This window comes from Aspergillus wentii (assembly GCF_001890725.1).
Source record: "Aspergillus wentii DTO 134E9 unplaced genomic scaffold ASPWEscaffold_4, whole genome shotgun sequence".
NCBI classification, from domain to species: domain Eukaryota; kingdom Fungi; phylum Ascomycota; class Eurotiomycetes; order Eurotiales; family Aspergillaceae; genus Aspergillus; species Aspergillus wentii.
In genome coordinates, this window is record NW_024467835.1 from 1,098,818 (window position 1) to 1,126,446 (window position 27,629).

At 47.5% G+C, this 27,629-nt stretch overlaps 14 protein-coding genes across 14 annotated transcripts; 7 read left to right on the plus strand and 7 right to left on the minus strand.

Annotated features, from left to right (window-relative positions):
• Positions 1 to 72: 72 nt before the first annotated feature.
• On the minus strand, positions 73 to 1,263 carry ASPWEDRAFT_739914 (uncharacterized protein). Its single transcript, XM_040839422.1, has one exon. The coding sequence runs from the start codon at positions 1,021 to 1,023 to the stop codon at positions 337 to 339; it is 687 nt and encodes a 228-aa protein (XP_040688709.1). The 5' UTR covers positions 1,024 to 1,263; the 3' UTR covers positions 73 to 336.
• Positions 1,264 to 1,638: 375 nt separating this feature from the next.
• On the minus strand, positions 1,639 to 2,553 carry ASPWEDRAFT_171862 (uncharacterized protein; the record flags this gene model as incomplete). Its single annotated transcript, XM_040830852.1, has 1 exon — positions 1,639 to 2,553. One exon carries the CDS (start codon positions 2,551 to 2,553, stop codon positions 1,639 to 1,641), a length of 915 nt encoding a protein of 304 aa, XP_040688710.1.
• Positions 2,554 to 2,928: 375 nt separating this feature from the next.
• ASPWEDRAFT_171863 (PAN domain-containing protein) lies at positions 2,929 to 3,882 on the minus strand (the record flags this gene model as incomplete). Its single annotated transcript, XM_040830853.1, has 3 exons — positions 2,929 to 3,701; positions 3,748 to 3,781; positions 3,835 to 3,882. The coding sequence occupies 3 exons, from the start codon at positions 3,880 to 3,882 to the stop codon at positions 2,929 to 2,931; spliced, it is 855 nt and encodes a 284-aa protein (XP_040688711.1).
• Positions 3,883 to 5,336: 1,454 nt separating this feature from the next.
• ASPWEDRAFT_171865 (uncharacterized protein) lies at positions 5,337 to 6,530 on the minus strand (the record flags this gene model as incomplete). Its single annotated transcript, XM_040830854.1, has 1 exon — positions 5,337 to 6,530. One exon carries the CDS (start codon positions 6,528 to 6,530, stop codon positions 5,337 to 5,339), a length of 1,194 nt encoding a protein of 397 aa, XP_040688712.1.
• Positions 6,531 to 6,793: 263 nt separating this feature from the next.
• On the minus strand, positions 6,794 to 7,888 carry ASPWEDRAFT_40169 (histidine phosphatase family protein). The gene is made up of 4 exons (XM_040835254.1): positions 7,832 to 7,888; positions 7,443 to 7,787; positions 7,229 to 7,388; positions 6,794 to 7,172 (listed from the first exon to the last, which is right to left on the minus strand). The coding sequence occupies exons 1-4, from the start codon at positions 7,865 to 7,867 to the stop codon at positions 6,928 to 6,930; spliced, it is 786 nt and encodes a 261-aa protein (XP_040688713.1). The 5' UTR covers positions 7,868 to 7,888; the 3' UTR covers positions 6,794 to 6,927.
• A 1,002-nt stretch (positions 7,889 to 8,890) lies between these two features.
• Positions 8,891 to 10,950, plus strand: ASPWEDRAFT_171867 (Zn(II)2Cys6 transcription factor; the record flags this gene model as incomplete). Its single annotated transcript, XM_040830855.1, has 5 exons — positions 8,891 to 9,559; positions 9,611 to 9,755; positions 9,803 to 9,935; positions 9,977 to 10,282; positions 10,332 to 10,950. The coding sequence occupies 5 exons, from the start codon at positions 8,891 to 8,893 to the stop codon at positions 10,948 to 10,950; spliced, it is 1,872 nt and encodes a 623-aa protein (XP_040688714.1).
• A 611-nt stretch (positions 10,951 to 11,561) lies between these two features.
• ASPWEDRAFT_40170 (HET domain-containing protein) lies at positions 11,562 to 13,681 on the plus strand (the record flags this gene model as incomplete). The annotated part of the gene is made up of 1 exon (XM_040835255.1): positions 11,562 to 13,681. A coding segment is annotated over one exon (2,039 nt), but the record flags the coding sequence as incomplete, so codon positions are not given.
• A 142-nt stretch (positions 13,682 to 13,823) lies between these two features.
• Positions 13,824 to 14,626, plus strand: ASPWEDRAFT_40171 (thioredoxin family protein). The gene is made up of 2 exons (XM_040835256.1): positions 13,824 to 13,993; positions 14,051 to 14,626. Exons 1-2 carry the CDS (start codon positions 13,971 to 13,973, stop codon positions 14,352 to 14,354), a joined length of 327 nt encoding a protein of 108 aa, XP_040688716.1. The 5' UTR covers positions 13,824 to 13,970; the 3' UTR covers positions 14,355 to 14,626.
• Positions 14,627 to 15,481: 855 nt separating this feature from the next.
• ASPWEDRAFT_171870 (uncharacterized protein) lies at positions 15,482 to 15,780 on the plus strand (the record flags this gene model as incomplete). The annotated part of the gene is made up of 2 exons (XM_040830856.1): positions 15,482 to 15,578; positions 15,626 to 15,780. The coding sequence occupies 2 exons, from the start codon at positions 15,482 to 15,484 to the stop codon at positions 15,778 to 15,780; spliced, it is 252 nt and encodes an 83-aa protein (XP_040688717.1).
• On the plus strand, positions 15,672 to 16,382 carry ASPWEDRAFT_40172 (uncharacterized protein). The gene has a single exon (XM_040835257.1). The coding sequence runs from the start codon at positions 15,898 to 15,900 to the stop codon at positions 16,297 to 16,299; it is 402 nt and encodes a 133-aa protein (XP_040688718.1). The 5' UTR covers positions 15,672 to 15,897; the 3' UTR covers positions 16,300 to 16,382.
• Positions 16,383 to 16,504: 122 nt separating this feature from the next.
• Positions 16,505 to 17,905, minus strand: ASPWEDRAFT_171871 (uncharacterized protein; the record flags this gene model as incomplete). Its single annotated transcript, XM_040830857.1, has 1 exon — positions 16,505 to 17,905. The coding sequence occupies one exon, from the start codon at positions 17,903 to 17,905 to the stop codon at positions 16,505 to 16,507; it is 1,401 nt and encodes a 466-aa protein (XP_040688719.1).
• A 1,268-nt stretch (positions 17,906 to 19,173) lies between these two features.
• On the plus strand, positions 19,174 to 20,683 carry ASPWEDRAFT_40175 (uncharacterized protein). The gene is made up of 3 exons (XM_040835258.1): positions 19,174 to 19,839; positions 19,892 to 20,174; positions 20,224 to 20,683. The coding sequence occupies exons 1-3, from the start codon at positions 19,397 to 19,399 to the stop codon at positions 20,524 to 20,526; spliced, it is 1,029 nt and encodes a 342-aa protein (XP_040688720.1). The 5' UTR covers positions 19,174 to 19,396; the 3' UTR covers positions 20,527 to 20,683.
• Positions 20,449 to 22,181, minus strand: ASPWEDRAFT_739925 (uncharacterized protein; the record flags this gene model as incomplete). Its single annotated transcript, XM_040839423.1, has 2 exons — positions 20,449 to 21,075; positions 21,130 to 22,181. 2 exons carry the CDS (start codon positions 22,179 to 22,181, stop codon positions 20,817 to 20,819), a joined length of 1,311 nt encoding a protein of 436 aa, XP_040688721.1. The 3' UTR covers positions 20,449 to 20,816.
• Positions 22,182 to 23,819: 1,638 nt separating this feature from the next.
• ASPWEDRAFT_183160 (uncharacterized protein) lies at positions 23,820 to 27,380 on the plus strand. Its single transcript, XM_040831969.1, has 4 exons — positions 23,820 to 24,183; positions 24,239 to 25,321; positions 25,395 to 25,858; positions 25,957 to 27,380. Exons 1-4 carry the CDS (start codon positions 23,931 to 23,933, stop codon positions 27,328 to 27,330), a joined length of 3,174 nt encoding a protein of 1,057 aa, XP_040688722.1. The 5' UTR covers positions 23,820 to 23,930; the 3' UTR covers positions 27,331 to 27,380.
• The last annotated feature ends 249 nt before the right edge of the window (positions 27,381 to 27,629 follow it).

Genomic DNA, 27,629 nt, shown 5'->3' on the forward strand with positions numbered 1-27,629 from the left:
CAATACCAATTTTACATTAGTAAACACCTCACAGTAGCTAATCCAGTAGCAGAAATATGGTATTGCCTATTAATAGATTACATTTGCTATGAAACGACTTGCCCGATTAAGTCCCAATGACAGCGAAATGCGGCTGAAGTGGAGACAGGAGCTTAGAAGATAAGGTTATCTTGGCAAACGTCACGCTTCAGTAGCCATCGTTGTATTTTAGTGGAATGCTGGGAAGATATTGATCAAGTATATGCTTTATGCGATGTTGGTGGATACACGAACAGGCAGATGAACTGCCACTCGGCCATAGCTTATACACATCCCATAAAACAAATATGCAGCCAACTAAGCCAGAATAGTAACATTATTCGAGAGCGCAGTACAGTTAATCGCCAAATCAATCGGCGGGGGAGTTCCACCAGACGTATGCACCAGACTGCTATAGTTGTACGTCGGGCTGAGCATCATAATCTGGCCGACCGTGGTACCGTATTTCTCCGCCAAATCCTTGTACACACCATACTTGAACGAGTACGGCTGGATGATACACTGACTGGGCGAGCACTGCGGGATCTTCAGGAATTGGCCGGTCTCTAGCACATCGGTGGCGTTGTAATTCCCATGCTGGTACTTCATGACGGACTCGGTGGTGATGTTGAGTCGGAGAGCGACGCGCTCGTAGGTGTCCCCGGTGACGGTGTAGTAGAGACGAGGCCCGCCATTGATGCAGGTGCGTGTGGTGTTGTTCGGTTTCAGAATGCAGGTGTCGTTGTCTGGGGTGCAGACTTGGGCGGGGATGTAGATTGATTCGCCGACGGAAGGGGGGATGGTGACGTCGGCCATGAGGTTGCTGCGGGCGATGTCGCAGACGCCGCGTTTGGTGGCTTTGGCGACGTCGAAGATGGTTGTGCCTTCTTCGGTGATGGGGTAGAACCCAGTGGTGGTGTTGAGGGCGGCCGTGTCGCAGGTTGCAGTGACCGTTGAGACGAGGAGTGCCGTGGTGGCTGAAAGGAGGGACTTGGAGATTCTCATTGTGAAGCGAGTGAAGCAATAGAAAGAGTGTAGGAAATAAGGAAAGAATGGATGGATGGATGTAATGTACAGTAAGGAGAGTAAATCACGATGAATTTATAGCAAGTACCGCATAAAGATCGTCAATTCTACACCCCTAGTTAGTATGTGATCTTCACCTTACGCGAGTGCAATTCGTCAAAATCCCACGCTGTTTTTAGAAATTTCCAGGCTAGAATCCGGCTTCCATGCCAGGTACCCGTGCAGACCACAGATGGAGTTCCTTTGGGGTACGTAGACTGGCGATCCCCGACTTTCATGGCGATCCCCGAGGCTGATCAATACCGTAAACGGGATTGGTTTGCGATGCCCCGCTGCAAAGAGAGTGGCCAATCGGAGTCGATGGGGCAACATTTAAGCTTTTACGACCCACATACAATAGATCCAACCAATAATGGCTTATGGGGCATATGCAGCTTAAATATTATCCCGGAGTAAATGGAAACATGATGGCTTACGAAGACTATGTCGGGTTGCAGTTGCCTCTAGTAAAGAATGAAGCAAAAATAGGATTGGGATGGTTATCTAAAGAGTAGCTGAGATAAAACATCAGGACTCGTGTTAAACGAAGAGTTACTACATGAATCCCTGTCCACGCCAGACCCGGTGAGCCACTTCTTCCAGCTGAACAGCATTAAAGCTGTAGTCCTTCTCAACTGAAGATGAAGGGGTCCTCAGAAAAAGATCCTCGAAGCAGATGATGAGAGGGGCTCCGTTTGTCACCGTCGCGTTTCCAGATCGACGCATCACTACTTCCTGAGCCTTGGTAGGAACAATAGGTGTGCCAAAGGTCCGAAGTGCATAGCGCTGATGATGATGCTGGGACACAGCGGCTTGGAGCTTCCAAACTTCAAAAGCGATGCGAGGGTCCGTACGCTCAATAGAGATGATGACGATTGTTTTGACCAACCCCCGAGATTGGGTTATCCACCATTCCGCCTCGAGTCGAAGACGATGTATGTTCTCAGATGCACCTGTCTCAATAACAACAGTAGGCCAAGATTGATTTCGCCCAAGGAGAGGACGTTCGGGCATGAATGACATATCTCCTTCTTTGGAGTATGGCGCACTACGGAAGGTAGTAGCCCCGCAGGGGGTGAAGTCATAATTCATACCCTGGATAAACGTTTCATCGTAGATGAGTTTGGAAAGCGCATGGGTGGCTTTTTCATGCTCTGCTCTGGGTAGTTTGACGATCAACTTTCGAATGTCTTCGTTGTAAAACATGCGCATGTTGATTCGTCCATGAAGTCTTGGATCTTCGATCAGTCCATCCACAACTTGCTGTTTGACGTCGGATATAATGACGTAGTCTGAGATGGGTCCGTCTTCATCGAAATACGTGCGGATGGCATCTTTGACAGCGCGGGATGTAGACGCAGTGACGTTTGGTGTATTGTCTGGGAGATGCGATAGGAAGGGAATTTGATTTGACTCCATGATGTTTGTGGTAAGAGTAGGGGTGTAGATGAGTGAGGCGGCAAAGTCCATGATGGGAGACGACGTCAGTCACAAAGTCATATTCACTAGGGGTCAAAGAAACGGAATTATACAATCATAAATATGGGAAGGCTAAATACATCAATAGCTTTATTCACTAACTGAAAGTATCCGGGGAGTTAGACAGAAATATACATACGTAACAGTGAATATAAATTGTACATGATCTACCTCTATATCGGACACAGGAAAAAAATGTACTATTATTCTATGATGATTCTGCTTTCAGATAAAAGATGGCTGTCATTTATTCCTAATCACGATGGCCAGAATCCCATATTTAGTAAAGCTCGCACACATCCTGACAGGTGATCAAGGGATTGAACAATATATATCGAATGTATGCCGGTCTATGTCCCATCTCAGCTAGTTCCTGACTTGCCCCTTGACAAGACCACCGAGAAGCTTATCTCTCCTCGAGTATCGCCCCAGCCTAATGCTGCCCCTTGCAAGAACACACTTGTTAGTGTTCCACCAATAGTTCGAAGCGGTACACATGCGTTCAGCTGAGCAGGCCTTCATGCATTCCCAGGCAGTATTGGTATAGGTAACTTTGAGCCTCCGAGAGCGTGTGTTAAATCCCTGGTAACACAAGATCTTATAGATCACCGTGTCGACCACTTCATATGTTCCGCCGGCTGCCGGGCAGCTGAATCTCGGGTACGGCTTGGGCGCAGGCTGGCTTGGAGGAGAGGGGTTACCAGGTCTGGGCAGGGGGTTAGACGGAGGCGAGGGATTGCCGGGGTTTGGAGGCGAAGGGTTTCCAGGATTAGATGGGGGAGAAGGGTTGCCGGGACTCGGGTAGACGGGGATTCCGGGCTTCAGAGGCGGGTTTGCAGGTGGGTTGTCGACCAGAAAGCTTTCAAGCTGAGATTGCGGGCCGTGGTCGTTTAGCAAAGGGCTGCTGAAGCCTTCGTCGTCAACACAGGCGCCTTCTTCGCTGTTTTCATCCCAGGCGTAGATCTGGCCAGCGGGGCAGCACTGATAAGTGCCAGTTAAAGAGTCGATATATGCGTCTCCCTCGCATTCGAAGGCGTCTTCATTCTCAAAGTATTCTTCGTAAAAGGCGTCTTCGACAGGGTTACTGCAGCCGAGGAATTCACCTTCTAGGTCGTATTCTGCCACGGATCCTTCGGCAACTGAATGATTAGTTAGTTGTATTGGCAGATGAGAGGCTGGTCATACCCTGAGAACAGCCAGCATCGTCTAGGTCTGTGGCCTATAAAATGTCAGATGTGATCATGACGGGATGGAAGGGGATGTGGTACATACCTTGACCAGGAATGCACACAGTGCAAGAACTACCAATGGAAACTTCATTTTGCTGGTCTGGAGTGTGAGTTGCCAGAGCCCAAACCAAGAAGATGCTTTGTTTTTATAACTCAGATTGTATATTGCTTTTTCCTCCTCACGATGATCGTTGCATCATAGCTGAAACCATTCAGCCAATCCCTTGAGATAATCAGATCATCGCCTAGGTAGTCCATGATGATGGCCAATGATAGCCTTAGCAGGGGGTGTTGTTACCCCGCTTCAGCTGACTGAAAAGTCAGAGCATTCTTTGGGAGAGTTCATGCAAGCCAATCTATATTTACTTATTTATCTCATCTACAATTAGATGAAAATACATGCAGATTTTAGACTTTGAGTCTTTCAGCGCCTTATGATTGGCTGAATACCTTTACCGCCCTTGTCTGCTCCACCTGGAGTATATACCCCGCTTCTCTTCGCTTAGCTGAATGTGGTTCATCTCTTAGCCGCAGTCCGTACCGAGGTTTTGGGCTGATAACAGACCACATCGGTTCAATTAATTCCCTGGATTGTCAATATTATCAAGAGGTAGTAAAGGAGTACTTCATATACTAGAATATTCTATTTCTAACTAGTGTGTCTTTTGCCGTATACGACAGGCGCATCTAACTGCCAGAAAACCACTGCAGATCACAATGCCAAGAGCTGAATTAATCGACAGTACTCTCGAATACGTCATTCTATTGGGATCATAGGCATATAACCAGCTCCTATTGGATACTGCAGCTCAGCTGCGGCTGAACTGCAGGGCACAGAGCTGAACAGATGACACCAGCTGAAAATTCGCAAGAGCTCATAATTCTGTTGTTCTTACAGAAATAGCTCCTCAATTTTCTCTTGAGAAGCTTCTGTCCATACCGTTTCATCCTTTCTCAAATCCAAATCCAAATCCAAATATCACATCAAAATGACGGTATGTTCCATTAGCACTTTACAACTTAAAGATTCACCGCTAATGTATACGATGCATATAAGACAATCATCCGTTTCGAAGGTCCTGATGTTTGGGAAGAGCATGAAAAAAGCGTTAATGAGTGAGTCTATCTGTGCTACATACGATCTCTGCAGGAGACATGCTAATATCCGACATAGAATCCTAGAAAGTGTTGGCCTTGACGAAGGGGATTACCCACAATTAGATAATCTATTCCCTCCAGTTAAGCTTATACCATTGTAAGTGTTGACCCTTTCTCAGGCAAAGGGTGACAAGAATGGTATGGACTGACTGATGTACCAGTGAACTCAAACAACTCGATGAGGAAACCATTGAAAGATTGAGAGAACTGCGTGGGGTTATTGTTGAAGTTGAGAACGAGGACGACGATTAGAGTTCTAATCAAAACATTGCTATATACCTTTAAATCATAACATCATATATTAACTACTGTCTATGGATGTAAACATTCTATCTTTCTTGAAGAAAGGTTAAACTGCACGATCAATGCCACCGTATCCCACATCCTTCAATACTGCCCCGCATATTCTGGCGGTGCATTGGATATGCCTTCGTATCTTGGTAGAACCTCTTCTTCCACTAAGTATTTGCATAAAGAAAGGGGATACTGGGCACTGAATGCTTTCCAGTGTCTCCTATCCACCAGTTTCCCAGTCTCTATATGAAAAGTATCTTCATCGGCGAGCAGCTCGATCTCTAGTTGATGATCGACTGTGATCGCTATTGCCTTGCTTGTTGAAGGTTGATCGACATTATCGCAGGCGAGGGGGCGCGAGTATAAATGACCACAGGTAAAGGCAGATATATTGGTGTCGTCTGCGGCCATTGCGGCCTGGGAAATGTCTATGTCGAACGTGATGGATATTTGTGTGTCTTTGTGTTGTTCTAAGCACTGCTTTTTGGGTATGCTCCAATGTCCTTTTTGGCGTGCGCTGCATAATGAACGCACATGCTTATCCTTGCAGATACTCTGCATTTGACCCTCAATTGGTTTATCAAATAATTTGGCTATTTCATCCACACGCCACCTGACATCCTTGACGACAATATGCTTCATCTCTGTCTTCCGATCACCTGGCGCAATTGCCGGGCGGAGTAAAATCGTCACAGAAAAAGATATGGTTGGTCTTGAGTCGGTAGTTGCGTTTTGGGGCAGTATAGCTGTTGTGCGTGTCCTCGAGTTTGGATATGTCCGGATATATTGGATGCTTTGGGGTTCGTTTTGAACAGTGTACCGGACAAGTTGCATAGGGTGGGTTGTTACTATTGGGGTTTCGGGTGGTCTGTTCACGGTGGCGACTATCGCGTAGGAGATTGTTGCAATGGGAGTATTTGTCGTCGGTGGAGTGTTGCTTGGGATGGACATGGAGAATTCCAAGTGCCCCTGGGTTGTGGGCAGCGGAGGGATGGTGATGGTGCATCGGGCCAGCTCTTCTACTGAAGATAATACAAGAGTATGCTCTGCTCTTGAGGGTGAACGTCGAAGGGAAAGTCGAGCGAAGGGATTTTTGCCAGTATGGGTTTCTGAAGATACTGCTTTCCATTTGACCATTCGAACAAGACAGATATCGATTTGAGGATTGATCAAAGACTGTATCTGTACATTATCTTCGAAAGATAAAGAACCCAAGAGAGGAGGGCTGTATGTGCGGCCATCAGGCTGGACATAGACAGAGTGTGCATAGGGGCAATTGAGGTGCATTTTGGCAATTATGTGTCAACATCTGTAGAATTCAGCATGTGTGGGATTTGACAATATTTATATGTCTCATTGTACCTGGATGCTATGCATAATTAACCTAAACTCAAAGAGGAAGCCAAGATGTAAAAACAAGCTTTTTAAGTGGGTCACATATTTGCTATCATTTGTACTAATCTACATGGGTAGAGGATTAGAGGATGGAATTTACTTATCAGAATATGTTTCTGTGCAATAAATCAAATGTGAAGAAAGCATCAACCAGCCACGTGTCAAAAAGTACGCATAACCTATACGCTTAAAATGTAGTAAGACTAAATATCCAATCATAATCCAGTAATAGCACTAGGCCAGCAATCCTTGTATCTACATAGTCCCTATTATTAATATTATAAGAGTCCTATACAACCTCCTTTACAGTCTGAGTCGTCCCTTTGGACGATATAGCACTCGAACCGCTCAATGTATATCCTTGACTCTCCCAGTGCGGTATACTAACCTCGCGTAGCTTCAGCTGCTCCTCAGGTGTAGGTATTAGGCCTGTCTTGCCACGGCGGAGACGAGACTCGGGTGTTTCAAATAAAATTGCATCCCCCGTCGCTTGGAAATCATAGCTGCGATATTCTGTATTCTCCCAGCCGGTCGCTATCCCACATAACTCAGCTGTGTCGAAAGGTTGTGGGGAAGCAACATGGACATACCTTCATGCGCACAGCTATCCTCCCAATCTTCTGTCAGAAAGTGTAGCATAGCTCCATGCGTGACAACCACAATTTCCTTTTCTGGCCGGTCTCTCAACCACCGTCTTGTGTCGCGAGCGCGGCTTTCCGTTGTCTCGATGGTAGGTTTATATCTTCCGCTCTGTTCGCAGTCATCTTAGAAGGTCCACCCAGATTCAGAGCAGGATAGATAAACCTTCTCGGTCCACCCATCATGCACAAAACCAATATCCACAGGAACGCCCGCTCCATCCATCTCCTCCTTCAAAGTACCAGGTTCACAGCCAGTATCACACGGAAAGGCGCTCAGCTCCCGAAGATCCGGTAGGAGTATCATCTCCAGATCTTCGTGTGCTTGAAACACAGGCTGAAATGCCTCCCAGGCTGTATATATCGTGCGTCGTAACGGGGAGGAAACGATCAATTCGACGCTTGAGTGATGAGGGAAACGGTCTCGAAGGTCGACGCATTGCTGTTTGCCTTTCTCGGTGAGGAGGGGGTCGATGAGGGACCAGTTTGCGAGGCTGATGTTGTGAAAGCCCTGTTCTATCAGATCAAGTCATCGAAGATATCATGAGTAATCACCTGTGCATGGCGGACAAAATGGATTCTGGGAGGCATTGCGGATGGTATGCGTTTGATCAATTGATAGACGGAAAGGATAAGATCTGGGGAAAGGGTTATATCAAGAGAATTCGCAATACAACTGATATCTGACAGAATCAGACTGATTCTCCCACGTTCCAGCTTATGTCTTGGCATTCCAAAAAAGGCAGCCAAGATGTAAAACTAAGCTTTTTGGTTCGGTAAGCGGGGAGCTGCATATATCCAGCCAATAGGAAGTGCGGAGTGTCTGCCAGATATAGATCCGCAGGAGGAGTCAATCTCTAGTGTGTGCATAGCGGTATAAGACCAAGCTACTCTACTGGAATAAGTGTTTCGGTGATTGAGCTGCGAGCATGACTGCAGGAACTGAAACATCATCGACGCCGGCCCTCGATTTAGATAGGAGCTGTCTCTCCGATATAAAGCAGCGAAGACGCAGTGAATTAGCCCACGACCAATCCAATAAGGATTCGACCGGCAATAATAACACGATCAAAGTGCGTATCCGCCATTTAGACAATCCCGCCAGCCAACACACACAGCGAGGTAAACCAGAACACAGCCTTTCAACCCCAGCATTCATTGGTGAGTGCTGAATTGGAAGCACGAGTAGATCACTGATATAGATCATCGACGCAGTAACGGAGGGGAGATCGACAGCCAGCGGTTTCAGGCTGTTTTCCATATGATTGCCATGGTGATTTTTGAATTCCTGAATGGCCAGAACGCCATTGTATGTATTATCGAGGCCATCTACGAGTGACCCATGGTAGAGATGCAGCAAAAAAAGCAATGCCCATTTGTACGCTTTGAAGTCGAACTTGAAATATCACGGGTAACTCCATTCTCCAAAATCAACCATTTATATTTATGCTAGCAGAATGTCTGTTTATCTCCGCTCGAAAGGGTAATCGGCCCGGTGGACTTGTCGGATGTCTTACCTGTTTGGGATAATCCCCGCCTATCTGTACAAAGTGCCTCTTATTCTTCTTCTGGGGATGCGGGACTTCATCTACCTTGTCAAGTACATCGAACAGCATGTCATCAGTGAGATCAGCGGATAGTCGCAACAGCAAACTTTCAAGTCCGGCCTGCACGAACTGCAAGCGGTCGAAGCAGCGATGCAATATCGAGCATGGCGGAAGCTGCACGAACTGCGCGCCAAAGGGCGAGATCTGCGATGTGCGGGTTGCAAATGATGGACGGCGCAGGAGGGGCCGTGCGAACCGCAAGGTCAATTTGCAGGCTCGCGTGACGGCGCTGGAGGAGTTGTTGCTGCTGAATAGCGAGAAGTTGAGTTACAGTGGGATGGTAATGTCGGAGCAGCAGGCGGAGACGGCTAGTGATGCTACTGTCATGGATGGGATGATTGCCCAAGAACCCTGGCCGTATGATCATGGCGAATGCAAGACGTATTTCGATAACAGTATCTGGCATTTCGATCATTCTCAATCTTTGCAGTCATGCACTGCAGAAGATACACCAACACTAGATCTTCCCGAAGATCTAGATCCGCGAAATGAACCAGATCCCATCGTGGCGCATCTTGTCGATATATTCTGGACATGGCAGGCAGCTCACGTACAAGTCATTCATCGAAACATGTTTCTCATTGATAAGAAAGCCTTCTTCGAGTCTGAACCACCATGCAAACGAGACTTTTTCTCTCCATCACTTCTATACGCTATGATGGCGCTGGCGTCGATGGTAAGTCGCGATAGAGGAGTGAGATATTACAGTACCCGACCTGGTGGACAGACAGGGGATGTCTTCTTCGACAAGGCAAAGAGGCTTTTCGATGCGCAGATGGGGGTTCCATCCGTGGCAACGGTGCAGACGGCGATGCTGCTTGGGTCCAGATATGGGACGCTGGGGGAGATGTCGCTGGGGTGGACGTATAGTGGTGAGCTTTCTTCCTATATCGATAGGTATCTGAATCTGACGGTATAGGAATTGCTGCTCGGACGGCCCTGGAGATTGGGCTGCATCTCAACTGCGAAAAGGCAGTTGCAGCAAATCGTCTTCCTTCACAGGTGGCTCAAGCACGAACGGCTGTATTCTGCGGGATTTACACGCAGGACAAGTAAGTTGCCTTGACATAACACGGAGGAAGCTAATAACCAGACTGTGGGCTGTATACGCAGGCCGACCATCGATAATATCTGATCCTGACATCACAGCCAAATGGGCAGAGAGACCAACAGATATGTTAACGACAGTGCACTGGAATGCTCTTTTGCTTGCCATGCATATCTTCAGGATATTAGGTGAATTGTACTCTCATAAGCGAGCAGGTGATGTATTCAGATTAAAGAGTGCCGCGAATGACATCCACCGCAATCTGGTCAAATGGTATCAGGATCTGGATGATGAATTGTCCTGGCCGAATAGTACTAGCACGCCTGCCTCGCCTCATATTCTCATCATGCAGTATGTATACACCCAATATCTAATATAATGTAAAATGCTAATGATATAGTATGACATTCTACTTTACCATTATCCTCCTGCACCGTCCCTTCATCGACCATCGACACGCAGTAACCTCCATATCCAATCTCGATGAAGCGTCGCACAACGCCAACACCATCTGCGCCCTGGCCGCAACCAACATCGCAAAGCTCACACGCGACTACTCCCTCTTCTACGACTGGCGGCAATCGCCCAGTCCAGCTGTTCATTTTGTCTCCACAGCTGCAGTCATCCTTCTCGTAAATATCCACCTCACTGGTGACGAAGATTGCCTCTTCCTCTTCCAGGGCTGTCTATCCGGGCTCGGAGATATGCGAGAGTCACATCCGCAAGCTACCAAGGCAATTGGAATGTTAAACAATCTACTCGTTCAGTTCCAAGGGAAGCATAGTCTGGTACCGCAGGAGAATGCGTGTCCCTCGATAGATGTGCTGGATGTGTTTGACTGGTCACGGTATGGTTCTCCCATCGTCTTTCCGAATGGGCTGGAGGAATTCAACTGGGATAACCACACGGATGACTTGGATTTGAATTTGGATCTAGGGTTTGCAAATCATGTCAATATGAACCCATTGCATGTGATCAATCCAATTGCGGGGGTCTTCATGGATGGGAATGGAGTTTAGCCATGTTATGTGCATGTTGTATATGTTAGTTTGCATTTTCAACATACTACCTGCGAAGTTGCCTAGTATTGTGTTATCAAAGAGGCCATTCATAAATCATGGATGGACCATACTGCCGATTTGGAGTCTATCTCCTACAGCATACGGCATTTTGGAAATTGTAGTAAGACTGGGTTATAAGCTCATGCCTATGGCATGGTCTGTACTTGCTATGGTTGTATTTCTCTTTACTAGCTTTCCAAATTCGGAACATTTGAATATTGCCAGTGTAATGACAACGCCAATAGCTCTAAGGCTTAGCTGTTAGCTTAGTAGTTTGATATCTAATAGATTTAATTTGATTAAATACTACGATTTATAATATACAATTCTAGCAGGCGGACACGGAACTCCATATTTATTTACCAAATATCAGCGTTGAGAGAGAATTGCACACCTCGTATCATCAGTCATCCATTCTGATTCCACCAATCAGAAGCAACCATTCGACCCTTGACATTGGAAAGATTATGATAGGTTGTATTTGTTACATAAACAAATCATGTGATTACTATGCTGAGACATTCGACCTGGTGCTAAGCGCCCAAAATCAGGCATTGGCAATAACATCACAATGCCAGACGAGCTGCAAAACCTATGCTCAAAATGTCAGAGCGTAAGTCTGGATGACCTCTTTGGAAAAGTAACCACCCAAGAACTTGTTGAGCCATCCCCAAGTCTCGTCCTTGATCGGACAGACCCGACATGTCCTCTGTGCAACTTCTTTCTCGATATGATTCCCTCTGAAGAACGGGATATCTGCACGAAGATATCAATATACCGTGCCCGGCAAAGTACCAGAAACTATTCTATACAAAACACGCCGCAGATTGCACCAGCTATGGCTGCCAGGACGACTCTCCTCGTTCAGACACATGGTGAACCAACGCTGAGCGAACTACCATTTGTGAACTATAGCAAAGCGCCCGAGACGCCGGTCCTCATCGATCATGAAAAAATCAGCTACGCACCGCTGAGAAAATGGTGCGAGTTGATTCAGAAGATTCCAAGAGACGAAATGGACGTGCTCCCCGTCTCGGTGATTGACTGCCACACGCGGGAAATTGTCCCAGTGCGCGGGCCTTGCAATTACGTCGCTCTCAGCTACGTCTGGGGTCCTGCAGCAGCAGAAGATGCCAAGGGGAAGTCTCTCCCTATTCACCTTCCGCGCACCGTCGAAGACGCTATTACTGTGGTGAAAGAACTCGGCCTGCAGTATCTCTGGGTAGACAGGTATTGTCTAGACCAGAGCAACAAGGCGGAGTTTAAAGCCCAGCTTGATCAGATGGCAGACATATACCGACACGCACTGGTGACCATCATCGGGGCGGCTGGTTCACACGCAGACTACGGCTTACCCGGCGTCAGCTCACTGCGCGTCAAGCAACCTCGTATCCAGATCGGCGCGTACACGCTGTGGTCGAGTATGAGCGACCCGCGAAAATTAGTCCGCGAAAGCACATGGATGACTCGCGCCTGGACGCACCAGGAGGGCGTTTTCTCGTGGAACTGGATCGCCTTCACGGACGAACAGGTGTTCTTCCAGCGCTCGAATAAAGAGTGGGCGAATATGGAACGCGGGTGGAAGACGTCGTGCGAGATGTTCCCTGATGGGGGTCTGGGAGGGGGAGATTCGGTCTTGTTATACATGTACGACAACGTGTGGAAGAATGAAGGCGCCATCCACCATCTTCTGGGACAATACACATCTCGGAAGCTGACATACCAATCTGACGCGCTGAACGGGGTATTAGGGCTATTGAAGCGTTGCGAAAACGGACCATACCCGATGAATCACTACTTTGGGATTCCAATTCTCGGGCCGTTAATCAACCATCGCAAGGCGATTGGTCGGGATCTCAGTCGAAGCTGGTCGCTGACGGAAGCATTTCTGGTGAATCTATCCTGGAAGACGAGGGGGACTGGACTGCGCAGAGAGGGGTTTCCTAGTTGGTCGTGGACTGGCTGGATTGCTGTTTATGAGGGGCCTGGTCATTCGCTGGTTCATATTGGGCTTACTAGGAAGAGTTTGACCAAGGCGAAGCTGTTTGTGGAAATGAACCAGGGCTTGGTGGACTGGGAGGCCATGTGTCACACGAGGAATTGGGATGTATATGATGATTTCAAATCCCTGCCGGCGGAGCTATACGTGCAGGCACCAACAGTTCCACTGACTGTCTGTCGAGAGTCGTCGATGCCATGCTGTGCTGTATTCAATGGTACAGATTGCGACGTTCTGATCGAGATCAATCTGGTGGATGACCACCTTGCATCAACACTCCAAACGATGGATTCTGTGTTGTTGAAAGGGATTATTCTCCGCCAGTTAGATCCTGTCCAGGAGTACAACTACCACGATAATACATTCTGGGCGGTTGCTCTTGTCGTCCTGGAAGGTAAAAACGGGGCGGCGAGAGTTGGGAGCTTGCAGTTGCGGCCAGATAATTACCTTGTTCGTTGGAGGGATAGGGTCAACCATCCGGGTGAAAAGAAAGAACACTGTTGGGTGGGGGGTCATCTGAAGGAGTATACAGATTGTGGCGAATGTAGAGCCAAGGCATTGGAGATGCTTGTCAGTGGACAGAAGGAGGAGCTTATCAAATTGTTATAGAATATCATTATCTGTTCTTATCTTATAACAGCTGTATTTGAGATACATGATGAAAGAAAGTCGTTAGACTGGTAGATTATCTTATCTAAACTTTAGATTTTATAGGGTTTAGGTTGAGTATTCTTCCAGATTAAGAGATCTTATGACATCATTCCAAATAACACATCATGTACTTACTGATTAACCCGATTTTATCTAGCTGAGATCCACCCATCAAAGCACAGCGAATCGCTCATTGGGATGTCTTCAGCTGAGGGGTAATTCACACTGTCTACGGTCGACAGTTGTCCATAAAATATAACAACTTCCCTCTTCACCCCCCTCACCGATAATATATCACCTACCGTGAATTCTTCAAAATCCCGTCAATATGCCCGTCACAGCGATCGAGTCGTAAGACACTCCCCACCCAGCACTATACAATTCAACCACTGATAAATAACCCGCCAGGTTCGACGACTTCCAGAAAATCATCAACGGCAGCCAGCCAGCCGTGATCAATTTCTGGCTCGAATCAAGCGGACCGTGCAAATTCACCTCCCCCCTTTTCGAGCAATATTCCGAGCGCCCGGAGTTCGCCAAGCTCAAAGCCTACAAAGTCGATGTCGATGCCCAAGAACAAATTGCCCAGGAGGTTGGCGTCAGAGCCACGCCGACTTTTATTGTGTTTAAGGATGGTGTGAAGGTTGGGGAGTCGGTTGGGGCTGATAGACAGCAGTTGCATCATCTTGTTGAACAGGCTGCTTCTCTATAAATACGGGGACGATAGGAGGAAATTGATGATAATGAATTGGTTTCGAAGACTATTTGATCACTTTATGATATTATGGCCATTGTTTGAGTCTGTATTATCTCTGGAATAGTCTATCCAGTCAGATCCCCTCCGGTACTACCAATCAGGATATCTACTCGTCGGAACTCAACCTTACTTCAACAGCCTAGACGACTATTATAATACACTCTAGTTAATAGAAAGAACCCCGCACTGTATGAAATTCACTACATACAATGAACCAGGTCTTAAGGGGTTTAAGAAAATCAGAGAAGACTGATATCTATTTTTCTTTCTCACGAACAAAGACGAGGTGAGGGTAATAAACGAGGTGAACAAGAATCGAACCCCCGACCAAAGAAAAAAAATGAAAAAGAATAGATACGGACTCCCCGGAAGAATGGTACTTCCAAATTGGAAAAAAGCCAATAGGTCTCGAGCTGACCAGGAGCGGCGGAGGTGAAAGGTTCCAGCACGATTTATTTTGCATTTTCCGGTAATATGGCAGCCTAAGACCCCTCAATCTTCTGTCTTTTCCTTGTATGGCAGGAACTACGGTTGTATACACAGGCTGTATGTTCTTGTGTGGACTGGGGATCTTGGCTAGAAAGTAATCGATAAAGCAATTTAAAGTATATTAATGTACTAAACTAGATAGGAATAGTGACTGGTATAATATGACAATAATACAGTAAAGCTCTAATAGGTTATGTAGCATCGATATCTGACAATGCCATCGACTTCCGCAGAGTGGGGTACCAATGCGGGGAAGCGTCGGCCAAATATACGAGGCTTTTCTCAACACCACTGGCAGAATACACCAACCAATACGTCAGTCAGCTCAGCCACTTCGATTTCCAATCGGATGACGGGAATGTCTTGGAAATCAAAGAACCTCGTCTCTCAGTGGCGTAGATTTCCAATTAAACCTCTCACACAGCCACAGTGGTCACGAGACATTATCATGAGATCACGACCGCATCTAGAACCTTGTAACAAACACTATCACCAAAGGTCATATGATCCATTGATCCGGCTCCGAGGAGTTATATAAAAAGCGATGGCTTTATATTTAATGCCTATTATACACCAATTCTATCATCTACGCAATGGATCTCATTCACAAGTGGCGACTTGACAGGGACGACGTTGCCGGCCGGAAAGCCAGACGCCAGAGTGCTCAGTCTCAGCTTGACCATCACCAGGGTATATACGTCCAACAGTCTAGTTGATTATCGACTAACATCACCCAGCCGAACTCAACGCCCTCCTGGGCAGCTTCGGCACCGCGCAGAATGACCACCCCGACCGACGAGCAAGCAATAGCAGCAATCGCAGCACAGATATTCAAAAAGCGGTCGAGGCGGTGCAGTATGTACATTTGAATTCCCTTGATGGTGTGTGTTAATTGTTAGAAAATCTCCAAACTAGCAATTGATGACGAAAGCATTTGTCACTTGACTGCTTTCCTGTACGAGCTAGTCTTTCTGGTTCCCGTGGATCATGGGGAGCTGATCCATGGTTGATGAAGGCATGCTTCCAACTCCCCTCTCTCGCGATTTATTGGCAATCGACAGATTTCTCGACACCCCCTACAGGTGTAACGGCCTCTTTGCCCTCACAAATATCTACAGATGATATATCTAGCGCTGGGCTCTCGTCTAGGGCAAGGGCCGGTATCGGTGTTGGCGTTGCTCAAGGTGGGATATTGATTATCGCTGTGGTGTTTACTTTTTCTTTGTCCGGCGACGAAAGCGACAGAGTTGCTGGTGGGTTGCATGGCGGTGGGATTGGTATGGGAGGTGTTTATATAATACTGCGCCTATACGGGGCTGCTGAGGCAGAGGACGAGCAGGGAAAGAGGAAGGATGCTGTCGAGCTTCATGTTGAGACGAATGATTCGATGACTTGTTTGACAGTATCTTAATGCTGTCTATCAAGTGTTGGTGCACATTTGGGGCATTTATAGACCACAGTGGTTCTCTGGAGATTGTGTCCTGTCCCACAGGCTTTTTTTTTTTTCTATTAAATATCTATATGTACTTCATAATACGAGCAAATAGCATGCAGCGAGTGGGCAAAGCAGGACCCATAATGTACGCATAAATACATACCATGGCTAAACGAACAACTCAAAGTTTTGCCTTGATTAATCCCTTCCAGTATTTATCTTTCAGCTGTAGAATCTCAAAGCCCTGTGCCGCCCATTTATCCTCCCACGGCGGGAGCTCATACCCGTTCGTTCCTGGAGCTGGCGGGCCAGCCAAGTCACGCAGGAAGCTAAAGTAGTCGTTGAAATCGGGTTTAATCTCGTGGAAGGTAGCAGAAGGACCCTTGTATTGTAGTCGATCGACTTCCCAGCGATCTTGCTCAGACGGACTGGGTAGTTCCTTGGCGTTTCGGCCGGCAAAGTACCGCGCCACAGCGACTGCTTGGTATTCGTAGACGCGGAAGCTAATTGCTGCTCGAACCTGGCCGACGAGTGTGAGGGATGGGTCGCCGATTTTGAAAACGTGCTGGTAGAACCCGGCGACGCGGTTGTTGGGTGTGACGGGGTCTGGGGAGAGGAAGGGATATGAGAGTCTGTAGCCAGTTGCATAGATGACTTTGTCGATGTTGCTGACTTCAGTGTTATCGGAGAACTTCACCGTGACTCCGTTTTTGTCGGCAGAGATGTGTTGGATGGTGGGCTTTATTTCAACATTTGGTAGATCCCATGCATTCTGAAGAGCTTCGTTTTTTCCTCTCTGAGAGACGTGCAACGGTCCTTTGACGATGGCATGCAGATCCACGACAGTATCTGCTGCTGAGATACTACCTCCTACCACGACGACCTTTTTGTCAACATACGCATTCTGGTCGCGATATGCTTTCGAGTGCTCGAATCTGCCGGGGAAGGCTTTGACGGCCTCATCCAATCCAGATACAGCCGGAATCAACGGGACACTATAGTGCCCCGAGGCAACGACAACAGCATCAAAGGTCTCTTGCCACCAGTAGTCTCTATGCTCGCCATGATGCAGCTGTCCAGACCGACGAAGAGTGACAATCCATTCCTCTCCCTTCTTCTCTACCTTTTCCACCGTTGTGTTGAAAGAGACAAGATGCAAGTAATCCTTGAACAAATCCTCCAGATACCCTGCGACAAGACGAAATGGGCGCGTTGGATTTGCCCGTCCGAGTTTCTCGACCGATTGAGCCGAGTTCACCTCCGGAAAAGGCGTATGAGTAAATGCCATTGCTTTGGCGCCGACATTACTGTCTAATGTATTGTAGATCCCTGTTGTCGTGTCTTCTGAAACGCTTGGGGTAAATTGGGGCAGCTTTGCTGGGATTTCATTTCGCTTTTCCTTCTGCCCAGGTGGTTTAAATGGACCAGCGACAGGATCGTAGAGCCATGTTCCGCCGACACGGTCGCGTCGTTCAAAAACGCGAATTGTGTCGAAGATATTTTCCTCTTGGAGAGCTTTGACAGTCGACAGACCCGATGGCCCGGTTCCGATGATAGCAATGCGACAATAGCGAGGGGGCATATTCAATTGATGAAGAAAGAATGGATGTTGTTGATGCTGTCGGTGAACACGACATATTTATAGAGATATTTATGTTGTGTAACACGGTTGGACAACCCCTCAGTGTCGACATTATAGCTTCAAATTCCTCACCATGGTAAATAAAAAAAGGCAAGTTGACATATTAATATTAGACGATTCAGATATCGGATTTGACAGCGATTGGAATAAAGCGGTGGGGTTGTCGTGTTGTGCCTGACGTGCTTTGTGCGCTTGATGAGCACCAGCCGGAAACCGAATGGGAAAAGTGGAAGTTGACAAAGGTACCCGGGGGGAGATACGCGGAGCGATTGTACTTTAGCTTAATAGAGCGACTGGATGAAGGAGAGGCAGATCATATGATGATACTGGTTGATGGTATTGGTCAGGAAAAATGTTCATTTGAAGCGATGATTTGAGGATACGGACAGCATGTTTTGAATATTTCTCACCCGATGGCCATCGATGGGTATCAGGGCCAAGTCTGCAAGACATGCCGACTTTCTTCTCGAGATACTATAGCAATAAATTAAATATAAAACAAAATGGTTTCCTCCCAAGAACAGCGACAGAAATCCAATAGTCGCTGTCCTCGTCTCGTGCCATGTGTCTCGATTGGTAACGGTGTTGTGTACATTCGTCTTGGGGAAAACCTGACCGCTCCGCGAACAATCAGTATCCTTACATCCATGATTCGAAGCAGGATTGGGGTTCGAAAGAAGACTTACTAGCATTTGTCGCATCATTTTATACAATTTCATTCTATATAAGATCCTCGCATATAGGTCATCAAACCTTAGACCGATTCATCAGCAACAAAGTCATTGATTTGCCAAATAACCACTGCTATTCAGTATCCGAGCCGACAGCAGGGCCGTGGATACGCAGTAGAAATGTCACATGACAAAAGCCGTATATTGACAGTTGATTGGTTCGAGCTTGATTGTCTGAAGGCAGTTCGGAGTGTGCGTTCCGAGCTCCATCTGAATATGTTATAGGGAAAAAAAAAAATAAAAAAAAAAAATAAAAAGCAAGTTGCGTCTTTGGGGTGGAACAGATACTGCAGCGGATGGACTACCTTATGATGTTATAACTCATCGCGATCTAGATATAGGTACCAGGTACCTGTGATGACAGGAAGTTGAAGTCATTGCGTCAGCCCGATTAGGTCTAGTCTGCTCAGGGTGCCTTCCATGTAGAGCTTAATTTGCCACAACATTTTGTCGCCTGGAACTTTCCAACGCTTTGATCGCGCGTTGGATGTCCCTGGAAATTCCTGGGCGCAAGAAAACTTCCTCTCTGTTTTATTGAAGGACGGCTGAGCCAGGCCATTTACTACTTGAGAAAGCTGATGACTCATGTCAGGGACAACTGCCCTGACGTATGTCAACGTGATAGCCTAGTAGGTTGCCAAGGCTCAGACCGACTCCCTTCGGTTTCCATAGCACATCGCAAAGCAACTACTCGTCCACTATGATGCCACGTACCGAGCCGAAACGACGATCATGGGCCAGGGAGTACACCGAAGCTGAGGACAAGCTGTTGGGGATTTGGGGGTACTTCAATAGCCAAATGAAGAAGATGGAGTATTGGAAAAGGACTCAGTACACCCCTACCGACGAAGAGCTTCGAAACCTTGGCATCGAGCTGTCCGACCTTGATTTTGAAACTGGCGAGACCTCTTCTACAATCTTCCCTTATTTCATGCCGAGTCAGGATAAGACCGTCAGTGTCTCCAATAGCGGAATACATCCAGATAACGATGCATTCAACACCTTCAATAGAAGCAACACAAGAAGGATTTTTGGGGAGTACGACTGGTACGAATATTTGCACTTGGCATTCGGTGGCTATGTTGGGGCAATCAGAGAACGTCAGCAGCCCGAATTTGACCAGCGCTGGGAGCTGCCCATTCCGTACGTATTTACTGAGACTATCGAATTGTACGGTCTCTAACCTATTAAACAGACAAGATAGAAGAAGCACCGGGAGCTGCGCAGTGCGCGAAACCATGATATATGGAAAAATGCAAGCACGACGACCCAGCCAGTCGCACCGTGTTGTCAAAGTCTTGGTAGACAAAGATATAGATGAGAATCGCCCGTCGGTATCGGAATGGATTGGGTTGGTGTCTTGGATGTTGGGGGGAATGCGTTACCAACTCGAACAAATCAAAGCGCAGATTCCAAAGAAGCCGTCAAAAGACCAGCGCAGGGAGCTCAACAAACGAAGACTTCACATTGTATTCCCGGTTCGTTGCTCTCCGCAAGCCCTAAATTCATTTACTGACTGGTAGATAGACCCTGGTCCTTTGTTTCATGAAACCTGCTCGAGTAAGAGTGCTATATGGCTATTTCGAGTACGGAATACTCAAAGTCCAGTTCAGCAAATGTCAAGATTTCAACGTCCCGAATTATGTCGAGAGAATGGACTGTCTCCTTCGGTGGATATTTCCAACCACGAATGGCGATACTCGGCTGGTTGGTCTTCAGGCTATCTCAGAAGATGAGGAGGATGAGGAAGCTGAGTCTTATGAGAAGAAGCACGGTATTATTAGCCAGGCTGAGAACACAGTCGGTTCATGCCAAAGCACTGAGTCATAGCTGGAGGCTTTTGTTCGGTTAATGTCCATTTGCCTCTTGCTTGTGTATACTACTATCGAGAAAAAACACTTTCTGTATTGAATATACCTTACGTGGTTGCTGTGTAGGAGCTATGACTTAGATCCTGTTCCATTCCACTTTTGCAGCGTTAATGCACACGATGATACCTTGTAACTGTGTATATTGTAGTACAGAAACCGCCAGAACGACTTTGGCCCATATAGCCTGTCTTGACCAAGCACTGGCTGTGAGCCACCCAAATCTCCTGACTGCTCTCCGGTTGTATCGTCTCAGCTTAACCGATCCATGCTTAGCTGGATCGCAATAGTCACCACCATCCGGCCCAAAGCAAACATAGATTTTGACTGGAAAATATCAAAGGGTCCAAAGTGCGTCAACGTCAAGAATGGAATTTTGTCCAAGCTGTCTGAGTCGTCCAAGTTCTCCATGTGGACGTTTTCTTCGGACATCAAATATTCGATGTATCCGGCGTCAGGTTTCGCAACTGTTATGTATGCCTGATGGCGGTATTGCGACACGAGGAAGTACCTGGACTTATTTAGCATGGAAGGTGTATTTTGTAGAATGTCACTCGTAACTCACCTGTCTTTGGCCTTCCCCTTCTCAACGCAGTTGAGTATGAATCCTATCATCTGTAATCCTACCTGCATGAACGTTTTTTGGGGTTGTGCAGTAATCACAAAAGGTTTAACCTCGAGAATCGAGTAGACATCATCCATGTCCTCGGCCAGTAAACATCCATCGGTAATCGCTACGATTAACGCCTCACCTAACCGGTAAGAGAATTCGTATTTGTGCGCTGACCACTCGAGATTCAATGAAGGACAATAACGAGTGAGAGCCGCCAAGAGTTCAACCGCGGCCTGGTTAACAATGTCTTCACCCTTTGTTTTCTGGAACTGCACAGGATCAGGTATAGATGTAGCAGAAACTTTGCTGATCGCACGACTGAGGCTTGCACTGGATTCGGTAGATGTATCCATCCTATCGGATGAGGTTGTTACGCGAGTAAGGGCTGCTTCGCCCGAGGCCGAGATGCCGGTAGTTGTTCTGGAGATGGGTGTCATATCAGTGGGATTCTCGTTCTGCGAAGCCTCTGCCGGTGTAGATCGAGTGATTGGTCCTCCATATCCCCCTTCAGAGGATATTTCCACTCTCTGCGCGATGGCCAATTGGAGGTCCCGGGTTGATGATAAATATCCCAATTTTTTCGCTTGTCCAAATGGTGGCCGTTGACTCCCATTGTTCTTTATGTCGATTCGAAAATCTTTCCAGCCCCAAAGGCTTTTCAGATGCTCTCGAGATTTGTTGTCTGCATCCGTGGAAAGGTTGGTCATGGCTTGAAAATTGGCGGCCGTCAAGTTCTTCAGAACCTGGAATTTGTTTATTATCCGCAGGGTCAAGTAGTGTGATATTTGGAGCTGGGAAGCCGATCGCCAGTTACTAAGGTCACGAGGATGGACATAGTAAGGGTGTTCTCCGATGTGAAGCTTCTGCTGGTTGATCTTCTTTCTCTCGGCATCTGCGGACGAGGGTTGCTCGAATACGGCTGTGGACGCCTCATGTTTCCATTCCCGTTTGGAAGTGGGCTTGACAAGATTGTCCAAGCTTTCACCTTCCAAAGGGTCACTCATCTTGACGATTCCTTCCAAGAGCTGGAACAAGATGTTGGAGAGGAACCTGGAGAAGTTCGAGGAAGAGAAGAGGGGAGCTGGCGCGTTGGTGTTTTCCCACGAAACTACCCAAAAGGGAAAGGCAAGGGCAGTGAATGGGTTCGCAACACCTCCCACAACAATATTCTAAAAATTTCAGCTTCTCTCCATTTATCCTTGCCTTGAACCTCCCTTTGGCAGAGCTTGGCCCTCACAGCTTGTCCCGTTGTTGGGTTTTACGTTGTCTGCTTGTCCTCGGTGGTCTTGTACAGCATCTCGACTCCCTGGCATTTGATATCCCGGATCGTACTTCAAATTTAGTTATTGTAGAAGAGGCTTATATCTGGCGATCCCTAATATAGAAAGCCAGTAACTAGGTAGCTTACAAAGCAACTCGTCGTTCATGATTCAGTCTGTTTCTCAAAGAGGATCGGATTTCAATCCACCTCCACAGTGTGCAGCTGCTGCTTTCTCGGAAAGTAAGCTCTTGATATCACAGTCAGGAAGTGAGTCATCTAGGTTTAAGAGTTTTATTCTATGTTGGCTAATCGTGGTCCAAGTTGGTTCTCAAAGTCTACTAGTTTACTTCAAAGGCCTCGGTGAGAACCCTGAGTTGTTAATTACATATTTTTGATGGGATATTATCAGTAAGTAGCCACAACTATTTGAAGAGACTCAAACGAGAGCCAACTACCCGAGAAATCTACATGTCGCCTATTCCAAACGGAGAAAATGTGACAATACTTTTGGTGGATATGAATGGATGGCTCCTAGTAAAATCACTGTCCAATCTCAGCAACCCCACGTCGCGATAACATCAGACAGGAAAGGAAATGGCCAAATTATCTTCACTGCCGAAAGAATGGAGAAGTGCAGCGTACAACCCTGGTCAGGCTGAAGATATTCAAAGAGACCCAAACAGCTAGTCGAGGGCTTGGCGGTGGTTGTGTCACGAGTTCTACGCGTGACTTCCCAAAGGGGTAAGAGGAGTGAATTTGTCTCCCACAACAGATTTTTTTGTCTCTCCTCTCCTTCGCGCCTCTCTCTCTGTTCGAAGCCGTAAGGTAGGAGTCACATATTTCTGTCATTTCCACACCCGTTGCTGTCTAGATAGAAGAACTGGTACGTTTTTTATATTGAACCTACCAATTAACCGTTGAAATGATTGCTAACCCCTCCTGGTGTCGCCGGATAGCTTCCTCTACTTCCAATCAATGCTGACGGCTCTTATGAGCTTTGTCTCGTATCTGGATCTTCGGATCAAATAGTCAGTGATCCACTTGTTGTGAAACTCCTTGCTCATAACTGTTGACGATGTTCAAGCTTGGTTCTCCAAGAGGACCTGTTTCCACCCTTTTACCCTTTTGCACTCTGTGCGTCATAGGATCTCCAAGAGACTCTGTTTCCATTCGTCTGGCACTTTGTGCATTACTGGTTCTCCAAGAGGACTTGTTTCTATAACCTACTCTCGACGAGGGTAGGTTGGCATTTAACCAGCACTTTGTGCATTACTTGCCCTCTTCGAGGGTGAGTTTCTGAATATTCGTCGAGTGGTAAGACATTAGTCCATATGGAAATTTCTGTTTATCCATACTGATTCTTGTTGCAGCAGATTCCGCAAGACAAGCCATCTCCTTTAGAAAGGGCATATATTCGAGAACTTGGTAAGAATCCTGTTTGTTTAAAAAGGAAGACAAGCTAGCCATATTCTTTCAGATAGAATCGAGGAAAATGACCGAGAAAAGCCTGAGCTGGCCCTCGTGGTTTGACCACCCCCAAGGAACGGATTATCCGACTTCTTTAAACGCCAAATGCTCAAAATGGAGAGCCTGCCAGATCACCTTCGGCGACATTCACACGTGGGCCAAAGCTAAAGTATTCTTGGACTCCCAGCAGCCCCGTGTCAGTATCACACTTGACAAGAAGGAAAATGGCCAGGTTGTCTTCACGGCCGAGCGATGTGACATTGAAATGCGCATTGAGGGTGATGAAGCATCCGAAAACTATATCCGACATCAAAAGGGCTCGATTCCCCAAAGTCTTTGACACCTGGGATAAAGTCTGCTTCATCAAGCTTCGGCCTTTTCAGGAACCAATTGTCGCGGGTGCTTTTTGGAACGTGCCTAGGGACCAATTGGCCGACCGGCAAACGCTGACGACAACTGAGGTCACTATCTGGTTCAATTACCTGCCGAAATTTACTACAGTACGACCTACATTGGACCGATTGCGAGAATTAGTTAATCTCGTACACAAGAATTCTTCTGATGGCAACCCTCGCACTTTCTGGTACTATTATGCCACGTGCTCTACAAGGAAGGATCGGCGACGAAAGGGACTGCCCTGGCTGTGGAAAAGTGCCGAGGACTTACAGTACTTTAATTACTGCCCATGGCAGCCAAGGGACCCATTCTTCCTGGACGATCACGACCGAAGATGGAGATTGCTGGAAGCCACAAAGGTCGAAAGGGATTACCAGGAAAACATTATTCTTGATCTCTTTAATCAAAAGCGTCATCACAATGCAAAGTTTGTTCGATCCGGAGACAAGAAAAGTTGGTATTTGCACATCGAAATTCTGCCCGATCGTCAATCCGAAAGTTCAAGTGCGCCTCAGATGGACGAGCTCGTGCGTGTGGAGTTCTGTGTACTTGGCAGAAGAGAAACGCTATCTGGTGATATTAGCCTCGCACATGTTGGTCACATCGTTGATATGGAGACATCGCTGGACTTTGTCGTGATGACCAGAGACTTCTTCGACCCAAGCCACGACGGCAAGACTCTTACGGTTGTCATCTCGATCAAACCGAACCTGACGGCAATACAAGCCCAGATCGACGCCCTCGACGATGCTAGCAAGCCGGTTGTGTGTGGAGACCGTGGGAAGCAAGGATTCTCCTTGATGAGAACCATACTTGCCCATGGCACGGAAATCCATGAAAGTAGTGAACACTTCTTCATGTTGAATATGTGCGAAATGTCTACTCTTCACCGTCAGCTACAAGAAGAGCGAATCACATACATCATGAATAGATTTCCTCTTGACGAGGCTCAACGCAGCGCCTGGGAAAGGTCAACCACGGCGGTAAATGGCGGCATTCACCTTATCGTAGGCCCTCCTGGTACCGGAAAAAACCAGAACAGCCTTGGCCATCATTTTGACTCTTGCCGCCTTGGATATTAGAGTCCTCATAGCCGCTGGGTCGAACAAGGCCGTTGACAACCTTACATACGCGGTGTTCAAGGCTCTGGAAGGTGATGAAAATCTACGCCGTTGGTGCGGCCAACTTGCCAGATTCCGGACACTGTCGTATCAGATGTCAGTGGTCAGGGAGGACAGCGCCAGTGAACTGCAGGCAAGAAAGGCAAGAGGAGACCTGGCTGGTTGCGGAGCCGAGTTAGAACCGTGTCAGATTCACGCACTCGCCCAGAAATATGCCCGTGACAACAGCCTGGCAGATAGGGATTGCGGCGAATTCATTCGTCTGGTTCGCGTTGACCAACAGCATGGACTCAGTCAGGATGAGGCAAAGGCTTTGGGTTTGGCTTACGAGCACATCATCAGAAGGGTTCTCGGGCAGACTAAGATCGTTGCCACAACTCTGAGCAATTCCTCTCAGGAAATTTTGCGGTCATCAGATTTCCGCCCTGACGTGCTGGTATGCGACGAGTCCGGCCAGTGCATGGAAGGCGATCATATGATTGCCATGACCATGGAGTCGTTAAAGCAGTGACGCTACTCGGCGACCCTGACCAGCTTTCGCCCACAGTTCTCTCCGACCACGGCAGTAATGAGGGCTCCGTTTACCTAAAGCGCTCTCTCATGGAAAGGCTTCATGACGCCGGGTATCCGTCCAGCAGACTCACGGTTAATTACCGTAACCATCCACAGATCCTCGAACTCTACAATCGGATCACATACAAGGGCTGCCTTGTGCCAAATGCTCAAAATGCAGAGCTTGAAAGAGTCGGAAGCGCATGGGACAGCTTTACACAGTCTCGATTTTGGTTTCGACAGGCCGGAGTCGACGGTGTCCGACGCCTATTTATCAACACCACCGGCAGCGCGAAGCAGGTGGGCAACAGTCGGTCCTGGTCCAACTCAACTCATGTCGATGTGATCAAGGAGCTTTTGGTCGAGTTGTACCGATTTAAAGACGGTAACGGGGTTCGCCCAGAGGATGTGATGATTATTAGTCCATACAAGGACCAACGTCGACTCATCCAGAAGAAGCTCGGTGAACAAGGGGTGGGATACAGGGACAATCTCACTGTCGATACCGCGTTGGGACAAGAAGCGCCCGTTGTAATATACTCACTGACCAAGCCTTCGCAAGGGTCGCCGCTGAGTACCGGCTTCGTCGCGGATACGGGACGCATGAATGTTGCGCTGAGTCGAGGTCAAAAGGTCGTGATAATAATCGGAAACCTGACCGTGTGGAACGACAGCACCATCAGGCAAATGCAGTCTCACAAGAGGAACAAATTCCTAATCGAGCTACTCAGAGATGTCCGATCAAGAAGGCACACCATTTCGTGGAATGGCCCAGAAACCGTGACCGACCAGCAAGCTCCTGGAGACGGCAGAAGAGCACACGAATCTCGCTCAGCACAGTCTACAGCTCCACAGCAATTGGACGAGTCGATTCATCCTCTTGATAACATGACGGACATTGACGAGAATCTGCCCGCGCTCGATGCCCGTGGAGATCGTTGGAGACGAACACCCCCTCGGCCCAGTGTGAACCGTCCCCGTTCCAGACATCATCACTCGCAATCCCGATCTCAGTATCGCTCTCGCTATCAATCTCCGCGACGCTCTATTTCTCGTAATCGACACCGTAGAAGCCGATCGCCGCGCAGAGACCATCGACGACGGAGCCCCTACAGAGGCCGTTCTCGAGACCGGCGGGATGATTACCAGGATCGCAGAAGTGCATACAGTGAGGTGGGTATAGATCGCGAGCAAGACATGGAACGCGAACGCTTGGTATTGGAGCTAGAACGAGCCAGACAACGTTTGCAAGAAAGAGATGCGGAGATACAAAACCGGGAGCGAGACCTTCGCAGGCGGGAAGAATATAATCGCAGCCGCAGCCACCGCGAAGGGCGTGACTCGCGCGGTAGATAAAGGAAAAGATAGCTGGAAAGATTTGTGGACTTTAAAACTTTTCTGTAATTAGGTAGTAACTTGCTGAATCCACTCCATTCATGATTGAATAATTTTTCGTGGTATGTTGTGGGCTGCACCAACTACATGACAATTATGGCCCGGTGCCATCGAGCTAAGATTTCCGCCAATGCAATGCTCCCCTTGATAGGCAGCGGAGGAAATGGTAAAAATACATTTCATCGCCTACCAAAATCCCATTCATATTGTTTAGTCTGAGATTGTCTCAGGCAACACAGCGGCCCAAGCGGCACTCGTAA

Coding starts and splice junctions, on each gene's coding strand:
- ASPWEDRAFT_40175 (XM_040835258.1), top strand. CDS start 19,397: ATGATGCCACGTACCGAGCCGAAACGACGATCATGGGCCAGGGAGTAC. Junction 19,840..19,891: donor CGCTGGGAGCTGCCCATTCC/GTACGTATTTAC, acceptor CCTATTAAACAG/ACAAGATAGAAGAAGCACCG. Junction 20,175..20,223: donor GACTTCACATTGTATTCCCG/GTTCGTTGCTCT, acceptor ACTGGTAGATAG/ACCCTGGTCCTTTGTTTCAT.
- ASPWEDRAFT_40169 (XM_040835254.1), bottom strand. CDS start 7,867: ATGCCTCCCAGAATCCATTTTGTCCGCCATGCACAG. Junction 7,389..7,442: donor ATGATGGGTGGACCGAGAAG/GTTTATCTATCC, acceptor GACTGCGAACAG/AGCGGAAGATATAAACCTAC. Junction 7,173..7,228: donor GGATAGCTGTGCGCATGAAG/GTATGTCCATGT, acceptor TATGTGGGATAG/CGACCGGCTGGGAGAATACA.
- ASPWEDRAFT_183160 (XM_040831969.1), top strand. CDS start 23,931: ATGACCGAGAAAAGCCTGAGCTGGCCCTCGTGGTTTGACCACCCCCAA. Junction 25,322..25,394: donor CCTTATCGTAGGCCCTCCTG/GTACCGGAAAAA, acceptor GAGTCCTCATAG/CCGCTGGGTCGAACAAGGCC. Junction 25,859..25,956: donor ATTTCCGCCCTGACGTGCTG/GTATGCGACGAG, acceptor GACCCTGACCAG/CTTTCGCCCACAGTTCTCTC.
- ASPWEDRAFT_40172 (XM_040835257.1), top strand. CDS start 15,898: ATGAAGGCATGCTTCCAACTCCCCTCTCTCGCGATTTATTGGCAATCG.
- ASPWEDRAFT_739914 (XM_040839422.1), bottom strand. CDS start 1,023: ATGAGAATCTCCAAGTCCCTCCTTTCAGCCACCACGGCACTCCTCGTC.
- ASPWEDRAFT_40171 (XM_040835256.1), top strand. CDS start 13,971: ATGCCCGTCACAGCGATCGAGTC. Junction 13,994..14,050: donor CCCGTCACAGCGATCGAGTC/GTAAGACACTCC, acceptor ATAACCCGCCAG/GTTCGACGACTTCCAGAAAA.